Source organism: Eutrigla gurnardus, assembly GCF_963514095.1.
Source record: "Eutrigla gurnardus genome assembly, chromosome: 6".
In the NCBI taxonomy this organism is placed as follows: domain Eukaryota; kingdom Metazoa; phylum Chordata; class Actinopteri; order Perciformes; family Triglidae; genus Eutrigla; species Eutrigla gurnardus.
Genome location: NC_139920.1, coordinates 15,283,645 through 15,295,054, shown reverse-complemented (window position 1 = coordinate 15,295,054; position 11,410 = coordinate 15,283,645). Strand labels below are relative to the sequence as shown.

Here is an 11,410-nt window from a genome sequence, read left to right as displayed (position 1 = left end):
CACTGGAGTCCAACGATAGCAGAGAACTTTCAGTGTAAGATAAACCAAGAGTTCCTCATGTATTTTCATGGGTTTCATGTCACTTTTTCACCCAGCTCTGTTTCTAAGAGGGACAGGAACTGAAGCCAAGACAGCATTCAGGGGCAGCTTCACCCCTGACAGGGTGGAGGTATCCTGTTGCTGAGGGTGAGTGGAGGCAGTTTGGCAAAGGAATCATGTGATCACAGTGGGGGCAGTGCGTCCAGTCTTCTCTTGGAGCTGAGACACTTTCAGGGCGATGTCGACCAGGGGAGCCAGCATCGTCTGCACAAAGAGACGACACACAGAACATATGACGTCAAGCTGCACGTCCTGTAATCTGATTATTAACAAATTCATTCATTATCAAACAGGCATGTTTTCAAATGAACAAGTCTGTCATTTTACAATTTAAAATGTCCTAGAATCACCAAGATGCCCCCAAATCCCGTTTTAAACATTGATTATGACATCATGGAAATTTCTGCAATAATTGTCTCCTGCTTTGTGTTTAATAAAGTGAATGTTTATTCTTAAATCAAACCTACTTACTGCCCTTAGGTGTGGAGCAAATGAACAGAGAAGTAAATGGTGCGATGGTGTCAACAAATAAATAAAAATGAATAATTAAAGTCTAATGATTCTCAATTACAAAAGTTCTAATCAGTCAGAAACCGTGGCGTTTTTAAAAAGGAAATGCTTCAAAGAGAGTCTTCTTTCCTTCACAATCTGCTTATATTTTAGGTTACTACTCATGGTGTGTAAATCAAACCTAACCAAAGTCAGCCAACCATTAACACGCCGGCCATCTGTCTGTCAAGTTAAGGTTCTGAAGCAATATGTTTCTGCTTATCTGGTCTTCCCATGGTGTGGAAGCACTGAAGACGATAAAGAAGAAAATTCATTCACTTTTTGTGGCGTCTTGTCTTGCTTTCTTGTTGTACATCACCTCCCTGTCCCCACCAGTCAAAACAACTTTATGAGGTGTCTAGATGGAGCTCACACACTTTATTTCCCCCTTGTGCTCTGTTTTTCTCTTCATTCTGGCTCCGATATGCTGCCATAACTCAAGACACGGCCAAACATCTCCATCATCTCCCATGTTGAATACAGGCTCTGGAACTCGTTTTTAGAGAGCTCCTGCAGGTTATAGATCATTACGACCACTGAAACCTCGCTGGAGTGACAAACTGTATAAACATCCTTATTCTCTCGTCTCTTTTCCTGTGACTTTTCATATACAAAAACATGAAAGTTAAAGAAAATCTGGCGCTGGTCTACGAATGTTTATTTTCCTATCTGATGACTTCATTGTCTGCTCTCCCTCTCGCTAACGGACTGGAACGAGTCCTTATTGTCCTGACCTGTGGGTCTTGGTAAATCTTCTGGGGGTCCTTCTCATAGCTGTCTATGTAGAGCCTGATGATTGCTCCCGCGCTGCCTGTACCGCTGAGACGGAAAATGATCCTAGAACCGTCAGAGAAGATCATCCTGAGGCCCTGAGAGAGAAACAGAGAAAGACAGGGAAGGACATTCTGATTAATGAAAATGCACAGTATCTGGAAAAACATACAGAGGTAGAATTATGAGGTGCAACAGCACAGCTGCATACTGCTAATGGACCTCCATTGAAGTAATGGACTACATCTGCTGATTGATGGAAAACAGAGAAAAACAGAATACAGTTTGAACGTGCTCTGTCTTGCAGCCTCTCACCTGGTTTTTGGACACGCTTCCATCCACAGGGTCTGTGTAGGCAAAGTTGTCGGAAACAGCAACCTGATAACTCTTATCACCCGATGACAACTTCTTCCCTACGAAGGATGGGTCGAACATCACTGTCTCCAGATGCTTGATCATCTTGTTGGCAGCGTCTGAGTCCACCTCCTCATAGTCGTACCTGGATGTCATAAAAATAGAATCTGGTCTCTTACTGGCATCAGTCAAGATAATCACTTTCCCTTTATTGGGGGGATAAGATAGATTTTCTTTTATTTTTATTTTAAATTGGAAAATGTGACAAAATGTATGATTTTGTCACGATAATCACAGAAATACATGAAACCTTTTAAAAAAGCTACATAAAGTGACTATTTCTGGGCGATCATGTGCTTCTCTCATTAACCACAAGAGGGTGACAGAGTAACATTTGAGCCACTGGCATCCCTGCATCGTCCCAGTATGTGTTGTTGTAAATATTTCATTTAAAACAAAGCAATTTTTTTTTAAAACTTCTGAAATACTTAAATCCTCCTCTTTTTTTCATGCACCATACTCCAGGGCTCATTCCTGACCTGGTGAAGAAGTTCCTGCCAAACTTCTGCCAGTGATCCTTCATGATGTCTTCCACGCTCTGTTTCCTGGTAGCTAAAATTGACAACCATGCAAGCACCGCCCACAAGCCGTCCTTCTCACGGATATGATCTGAGCCTGGTTGGTTGGAAGAGGGAGAAAAGAGGGGATGACTGATTGAGTGAATGTGGGGCGCTGCATTCATTCAGTTCCAGCTGCAGAAATATGACAACTTTCAATCACCTGTGCCGAAGCTCTCCTCTCCACACAATGAAAGTTTTCCAGCATCCATCAGATTGCCAAAGAACTTCCAGCCGGTTGGAGTCTCGTACAGATGCATCTTTAGAGCTTTTGCCACACTAGAACAGATTGGCACACACAATAAAGCACATTTAAAAAGTTGATCTGTAACAGATGGGAGTCGAGCACTTTTTCAGTTTACCCTAAGAAAGAAAATATAAGAGCATGTTGTGTGGCTGTTACTTGTCCAGTGCTCCGCTGGTGGGCATGCTGCGGGCCAGTCCTTTGACACCAGTCTTCTGGAAGTAAGGGATGCTCGTAATGTTGGCAGCGATGACGGCAACTGAGTCTGACGGGTTGACGAAAAAGCCCTTTTTACCCAGCACCATGTTACGGTCCTGATATAGGGACATAAACAGGGGTCAACAGTCACAAATAGCAGACAGGACTTGATAAAAAAACAGCTTAAAAAAAACATTAATTGTCCTCTTGTCATCTTTTAAAAAGAAAAACAACTTAATAGACCAGAGTTCATTAAAACATTTTATGTGCGCTGACGTCATAAATTCAGATTTCACAAATCTGCCCTCCCCTCTCCCCAATAAACTGTCTGATAAAACTGCTGCAAAACAATCTTCAGTCAAATAAAACGTGACTTACACCATCACCATCAAAGGCTGCCCCAAAATCATATTCTCCCCCTTTCATGGCGTTGACCAGGTCGGCGGCGTAGGTCAAGTTGGGGTCAGGGTGGTGGCCCCCAAAGTCCTCCTTGGGGACACAGTTGACTGCTGATTCAGCAGAAGAACCCAGTTCTTCACAGACTATCTTCTTTACATAAGGACCAACCACTGAAGGAGAGAGAGAGTCTTTAAAAAGGGACCGACACAGTTTGCTAGAAAGTGTACAGGGAGTACACACTCCTCTAGAAATGTGCTTAGTAGTAGAAAATAGGCCAAGCAACTCCTTTTTTTGTGATTAGCCATTAACCAATTATTCTCATTTATAAAATGGATATCTTGAGACTAATTTATTTTATATTTCCAGTTTTAGGTCCCAAAAAACAGTCTCTGCGACCTAAAGACACAAAGTTGTGCTGTACAGTTTCTTACCTCCGTGCATGGCATCCAGGCGGACTTTAATGTGATTGGCTCCAGAGAGAAGCTCCTTCAGTGCAGCAAAGTCAAAGATGTGCCTTAGCATTTCAGCATAGGCTTCCACAGAGTCCACGATTTCCACTAAGACGAATAGAAGGAAACAGCTAAATTAATACAGCAGCAGATAAAGAGTTTGGGCGACTATCTTTCAACACGCGACCGTTACTCTAGTTTTATTGATGTTTGATGGATTTGTCACCACATTGCAGGTTGCAATTGCAAGGTGGCTATACCTGTAAAGGGCTTGAAAGTGTCCACTTCAAAGGTCTGCTTGCCGATCTTGGACAGATCCACTTTCAGCTCGGGGCAGATCTTATACTCCTGCAGGTTTTTGCTGATCTCAAATATTTTGTTTGTGATGCCCTCCGGAGCAGGTCCTGGAAACAAAGTCAAAGGCTGGTTAGAAATGATGAAGTGACAGATATACTGTGTAAAAGCAGATGATGACGATGTGGCCCATTCTCCACTCACCTCCACTGGCGATGTTATACTTAATGCCAAAGTCTCCATTGGGGCCTCCGGGGTTGTGGCTGGCTGTGAGGATGATGCCACCCACGGCCTTTATTTTGCGGATCACACAGGAGACCGCTGGGGTGGACATGATGCCATTCTGACCGATCACCAGATGGCCAATCTGCAGGAAGGAACATGACAGAGACACAAAGATGAATGCACGCATAGACGCACACAAACTAAGATAGCAAATTGAAGTGCAGGAACAGTATGAAATGATTTAGCGTCGGTGAACTGAGCCTCTCTCATCCACCTTCTTGAGTTCAGTGCGTCGTGTGTGCGAGCGTAAACAAAAGAAGTGCTCACCTGGAAATCTCACTATAACAAATTAAGTTGCCAGCACACTTAAATGAGCGTGTAATACTTAGCTCCACATTTTACTTGCTCACATTGTGTAAACATATGAACAGAAGTGCCCCTGTGTGTGTGTGTGTGTGTGTGTGTGTGTACACATTTGGCATTGACAGTTTCTCCACTGCTTCATTTCCTAACATTAACCACTTATGGAGCAACTGAAAAAGATCAGACTTTGTGCAACTGTGTGCCGTCACAGGCAGACCCTGCATTTTCCAATCTTTGGTCTACACTAGCCGCACAAGAGACAGTGGCCATCTTTGTGAGAGAGAAGGTCACAGAGATTCAGTCTCGGCAGCAGACAGGACGTCCAGTACAAATAGGAGGAGGCTCCCTTATGATGATCATATTTACTGTACGTGCACTGAGGGGGAAATGCTTAGGACGTCAAACAAAACGCAAACGTACTGAATGTACCCCTTTCCCCAGCTGTGCTGCAGACATATGCAGGGCAACGTGACCGGCTGCATGTTGCACGTCACGCCCCCTCTCGGCTAAACACGTTTCAGTCACGTCAGAGTGAAGACAGCCAGTGTGGCATCTCTGCACAACATTACGAAACAAGACTAGATCGCTTCCTTTAGCAACTACAAGAAAACGGGGATTTGCTCGTTTATATATTTATATATGTGTGTGCATGTGTGTGTGTGTGTGTACGACGCGGCTAAACTCCCACGTTCCCGTTAGAGTCAGTGTGTCGCGTTAAATGTCAAAGGTAACCGTTTGGCATCCAAGTGGCCTCTTCGTGACACTTCCTCCAAAAGATCACCGCGGTCAAGCTGGCATCGTAGCCGGTGCATGAAAACCCAGACGGGTGCTTGATGCCACCTGTCTTTTTACATAACGCGAGGGGTCCGCTGGCCTTATGAGAGCCGCCGAGAGGCTTTCGGAGGGTGGCAAGGAACGTAAGAGGCATGGGTGCTTATAATGCCAAGGGAATGGGGTGATGGTCGGGTTTATATTGATTTTAACAGTGCACAAAAAAATTTAAAAGTTGGCTAACCACACAGTGACCGCATAACTACAGTTTTATAAACTGACAGTACATTACACGTTATGGGTGACGTATTTGCACACGTAACTACCATTACAAATACGTTGCCATTAGCAATAAGTCACTAGACTTCTCCTGCTAGCTAAGCTAACTAGCTACACTCCTCCAACAGACGTCAGAGTACAACAGCGAGTAACTTAAGTAACGTTACTGTAGTGTAGACTGTACGTTACTGCACTGAAGACTACAGGTGACACACCTCAGTGTGTGCCAGTCAGTCAGCTTGACGTTTACTTGCTAACTGACATGCTACAGGAGTCGGCAGGGCAGCTAACTCAGCGAGCTAACGTTACACACACACACAGGGAGCAAACAGCATAGATGGACACTAGCGCCTTTTCCTACTGACCCCGTTGGCAGCAGCGATCTGGACGATCAACTGAATCGCGTCTTTCATGAAAAACCTCCCGTCTCCTCCCACCACCAGAGAGGCAGCCTGGCGCTCGGCAGGCTCGATGACACCGAGGGTGCTCTGGATGAAGTTTTCCGCATAGTGCTGGTTCTGTTGAAACACAGTCACCCTCTTCCTCAGGCCGCTCGTCCCGGGTTTCTGGTCCGTGTACGGCTTGGTCTTCACTGTCGTTACTTTCACCATTTTTGAGCACCTGTGGTCACCCCGTGTGATCCGCAATCTAGCCCGATGAGGAGGCGACTGCAGGGGCAGGAGAGCCGCACGTACAGACGGGACACCCGCCTCCCCCCTCTCTTAGACCCGCCTTCTCAGATTAAAGGGCAAGTAGGGACCGTGCAGGATTTCTGCACACTCACCTGATATACATGTTTGATAGTCAGTTGTGGTTTTTGGCATTTTTTTAAATGCATACTTGGGTATTGAATCAGAAACAGCTTTATTGGTCAGGTGCGGGAAGGCCAACTCATACTCCAGTATCTGTTGCTCTCAATGTGTGTGTGTGTGTGTGTGTGTGTGTGTGTGTGTGTGTGTGTGTGTGTGTGTGTGTGTGTGTGTGTGTGTGTGTGTGTGTGTGTGTGTTTGTTTCTCTGATATGTGGGTGTGAACAACAATTTTGAAGTATGGTAATCTAATGGTGTCATAAGCTATAGAGCTAAAAAAAAAGAACAAAAAAAGAAAAGGTGATGTCAACTGGCATAAACATTGAACCTGACCCACTTTTTGCCTTCATCCGGCAACACCCTGGTGTGACCAATCAAATACATGTTCCTGGTAAATTTAACTTTGTAACATGAAAAACATATTTCTACCGTTTACCTTGCAGTCGTTATGCGGAAGATAAAAATAATTTCCACAGCTGTAAAATACTGTATCAGTGTATTATAAACCGCTGTGTAGTGTGACTAATGCCATCAAAGTCAAGATCCATAATTCAGATTGGACTTTATGGACCATTTTTCATGGCTTACTGTGCAACCTTCTGCAAGGGACATTGCAATCTTAATCTCCATATAGAAATGCCTGCGTAAAAAAAACAGCAGTTTCCTGATGACGGTTCTACGAAGCTTCACATTTATTCATGTTTGGGTGGACTTTTGTACACTTGAGGTCAAGTCCCATGCACGGAAGAGTCAATAGCTGCATGGCTTGTCCAAAAGTTGAATAGAAAGTAAATAAAATAGTGAATTCTCAAATAAGTGAATAGAATTTAAATATCACAAACCTACCCTTACAAATACTAAAGTTTTTGCAATACTGCACTATATCGAAGTGCAAGGGTAAATTTCACAAGGAGGATATTGTGAAACAGTCCACCTCAGGCCACTGTTGTTTGCCTGTTGCATCACAGTGTGTTTGATTATCATAAGCGGAACGTCAGACCTGCCATCATGAAAGTGGGGTGTGTATTTGTGTGGAGGGTTGACAAACAAAGTACTATATATATATATATAGTATCTCCCAGTTCAAACAATCTGTGTCGACATCGTATTATTCGTATTACATCTCCCTGTTGCCACTTTACTACAGTATATTTATTGGTTAAACCATTTGATCACATAATCATTTCAATATTTGAAGAAAATAATGTAATTGAAATTACAGTGGACTAAAACCTCTACAACAAAATGACAGCATAAAAAAAGAGAGTTAAATATTTCTTAAAACACACTACATGATGATTTTAATGGCATAACGAAGAAATTGGCTCACAACCCCCTGAACCCAGACGGCACTGAGCACTCGAGTGTTACTGTGTTGGGGAAGGAAGAGCAGACAGGGGCTCAGGACATTAAATACATCTCACATGCCATGTGACATTTAGTTTGCCGGCTCTACTGTTTCAGCAGAGAAAGTCAAAGGGCAAATAATGGCCTGAGAGATATAAATAGGAGGTCAGGACTGCTCTCAACTGGAAAGGCCAAGGGCAAATAAAGTTTAGCCGAGAGCGCAATGCAAAGGAATGCAATTCATTGCCAATCCAAAATCCCCACAGCCCCATACTGTATTCAGTATGGAGAGTGGTGACAGATAGCTGCACAGTAGCATGCAGGCTTAAACAGACTTCAAGGTACAATCCTTCATTTAAATATACAAATAATATTCCTTAAGCATTTGGTTATTAAGGTCAAAAATGTCTTGGTTAAAACCAAGCTACATTTGGTTTAAAAACAAATCCTTCCTTACGTCCAGGTTACATATAACCAGCTTCCTCAAATAAAAGACTTATTCTCAGCTATCACTGTAGAAAATGTGACCAACTTCGACATTAAATCCCTCATTGTTTCTGTCTTCTGTGTTTGAGGAGAGCTGAAAGAGATTCAGGTTTCCCAAGATCCAGTGGATACAAATCTTCTGTGGTGAGTTTCCCAGAAAGGCAATCCGATAGATGTCAAAACATTTTTTCAAAGTAAAATATATAAAAACACAGTTTGTTTTGGCTACTATTACATGATGAAAAGCAGCTAAAAAGTAAAAATCCTTGTCATTTAATTATGATAAGGAATTGTGGTTCATAAACCTTACATTCAATGAATTATATTTAAAAATAATTTAATGTAAAATAACCATAATTTAATTTATTTATTTTTAATCGATTTTACATTAAAGAACCATACAGCATCAGACACAAGAGTGGACTTATTTAGAAATGTTGTTCTTTTGAAAATTATTAAATCTACTGTTAATTCATCATGACCATTACCATATTTTAAAGTGTTCCGTTAACAATTTAACCTTTGATCTATGACCTCAGTTAAACTGTTGATATTTGCAAAAGGAATTTTGATTCCTTGATTCTCTACAGAAGTCAAGCTGAAATGAAAACTGCCTTTTTAACCCTTTTAGATCACATCCCCACTCATATTATCCACCTATTCAACAATATAAAACGGAAAAAAAAACGTTCTTCCTGGAAAACAAAATATGACGCATCATCAGCTAGTACCAACTCATTTTAACCAATAATATCACGCCATCCATCCATCAATCAATCTGCAACTTCAGCACTGCACAGAGCTAGAGAAGGTTGTGAGCTTATCTTTTGGGAGATCAAATCAAATTCCTCCCAACATCACGTCCCGCCTGCCTATCCTGTTTCACCCGGAAACCCGTCATGGTAGGAAGCTCAACACTCTTGAAATGCTGCTTCAGCTCGACTTAAACCAAATCATGTCAAAGGCACAACAAAAGCAGTAACAACCATTACCAGCTGTACTTTATAACTACGGTGACCATCTCTAGCTGTTAACACCTCTGGTGCATCGAGTTGCTGAGCTTTTGAAACACCGTTCATGCAGCTGGGCCTGATCAATCTGTCTGACCAATGAGGCTTTAGAAGACTCACAGTTAAGCTTTGAACGTGGGACTTCTAAACATGTTCCTTTTTGCTCTTGTTGGACAGCTTCTATTTCTTATCCTATTTGAAACCGCTGGTTTACGATTAATATATTTCTGTTCTAACAAAGGTGAGCGATGAGAGAACATCTTTACGTGCAGGGTAGTATGGTCTCTACACAGTTGTAGGTCCAGTCCTGTCTCTCGTTGATGGGCAGGATGTGTTGGCACACCTAGAAAACATAGAACACAGTACATTTGTGTTAGAATCCAAAACACCACATAGTAAATTAACTGCATGCATTCTCAGGAAGACTTCGTACCATCTTGGTCCTGGCTGGCACCTCGACAGCAAACACGCTCATGCCTCTGCTGCTGCAGCAGTTCCTGCTCTGTTCATTGTTTACATGGATGGTCACCTTCTGGTTGGTCTGCAACACAAAACGTACACAAGAACTAAACAACAGCCAAGTGTTTTTTTATTTAATCAATAAAAGGGTGGTTTGTGCTTTATTAATATATAAATCTAAATTAACAGATAACCTTATGCTAATCTAATAAAAATATACATCTCCATGAATCAAACTGTTCCCATGCTTGGACACAACACACTAGATGATGTGGGTACTACTGGATGTGTTTTCAAGACGGCACTACTCCCACCGTCAAAGCTGCTAGCGTCCACCAGGTCATTCTTTCTGAGTAGCTTCTGTTGCTATGAGAATCAATACGATAGCTGCATATCAATTACAAACAGTGTGAATGGTCCCTCCACCTACTGGACAGAGTGTATTTACAGCTCTGGAAAGGGTTGTTATTATTATCTGATACTCAATCTCTTTACAATACACTTAATTATTATGTCTGTCATTCCTTTTAGGTTGTTTGGAACTGTTTGCAGGAATACCACCTTATAACTTTAATCAAAACTTTTATTCAGTTACAGGCCTCACTCAGCCCATTAGTCAAAGTTGGCCTATCATCCACATAGTGATCATCAGAGAGACACATCTATGACACTGCATGTCCTTGTGTCACATTGTGGACATCTTAACTACCTTGTTGGCTATGAGGGAGGAGATCCTGTGTTCTCCTCGGTATGTGTAGATGAAGACGTTGTCTTGTCCCCTCAGTGCTTTGGCCCCGGTCCTAGCCGTGATGGACTTCTGGAGGGCCTGGTTCTGAAGCTTGGGCCCCGAGTCCATACTGAGTGGCTGGATGGATGGCTGAGTGTCTTCACAATGGACATCTATCTGGAACGGACAAGCCTGACAGAATGGGAGGTAGAGGAGAAGATTCAATGAGTTTGGAGGATTTGAGTGGGTTATTGAAAGTCTGGGTGTGTTTCTATCTACACGTGTCTGTTTTACAACTGGTGCTTTTGGTCAATTTAAGTGAGAGAAACAGGAATTGAGAGTTGTGAAGAGTGGCTTATTGAAGGTTGAAATATATTTTCTGATTAAGTGTGATATGTAAGCCCTACATTACAGCACTATGTCACGTCATATCATACTTAAACTCATTGAAATCTGTATGATTGCATGTGATTGTCTTGAGTGAGAGCAGATGTGTAAACGTCATGGATGTATAAAGAGAACTGGATACAACACTGGAGGGAGTCCCGTTCATTCCCATTAAAGTTGCTCAGTGGTGCATGAAGCAAAAAAGGTTGGACTTCCAGGTATAAAAGTTAGATAAATAAACTGTATCTTCCCACTATTTCTCATAGAGCAACTGCACAAGTGTTTCCTTTAATCCTGCCTCACTCAGTCCAGCCTCAGTCTTGTGTTCATTCACATCAACAGAGGAAGGAAAATAACTCTGGATTCAGCTTTTAGTGCATTTTACAACTTCTAGAAACCAATTATTTAAATGAGGACTATTCAGGTGTTTGTACATCAAACATAATTATTCACTCGATGGGGGGGAAGGTCTTTTTGGTCCCAATGGCATCATATAATGGACCCAGAAGTTGTAATTCCACTCTTGGCCACTATGTAAAGTTTGCTCCAATGCCTGGCGCTCTTCCTAAACGTA

The 11,410-nt window shown here is 42.3% G+C and overlaps 2 protein-coding genes across 3 annotated transcripts in view; both read right to left on the bottom strand.

Annotated features, from left to right (window-relative positions):
* On the bottom strand, positions 1-6,301 carry pgm1 (phosphoglucomutase 1). The gene is made up of 11 exons (XM_084010735.1): positions 5,978-6,301; positions 4,179-4,341; positions 3,941-4,084; positions 3,663-3,788; positions 3,211-3,401; positions 2,794-2,948; positions 2,554-2,669; positions 2,313-2,448; positions 1,735-1,918; positions 1,383-1,517; positions 1-303 (listed from the first exon to the last, which is right to left on the bottom strand). Exons 1-11 carry the CDS (start codon positions 6,221-6,223, stop codon positions 214-216), a joined length of 1,686 nt encoding a protein of 561 aa, XP_083866861.1. The 5' UTR covers positions 6,224-6,301; the 3' UTR covers positions 1-213.
* Positions 6,302-7,579: 1,278 nt separating this feature from the next.
* The window catches only part of efcab7 (EF-hand calcium binding domain 7), a 12,717-nt gene continuing 8,886 nt past the window's right edge, over positions 7,580-11,410 (bottom strand). Inside the window, exons 11-14 of one of the 2 annotated variants that reach the window (XR_014597244.1) lie at positions 10,432-10,641; positions 9,697-9,804; positions 9,203-9,606; positions 7,580-9,172 (exon numbers count right to left, since the gene is read on the bottom strand). Coding sequence is in view for 1 of the 2 variants with exons in the window: in XM_084010671.1 (XP_083866797.1) it covers positions 9,526-9,606; positions 9,697-9,804; positions 10,432-10,641 (399 nt within the window). In the remaining variant the exon portion in view is untranslated. Of the gene's footprint in view, positions 9,607-9,696; positions 9,805-10,431; positions 10,642-11,410 lie in introns of both variants that reach the window. The other variant, XM_084010671.1, reaches the window with a different exon arrangement.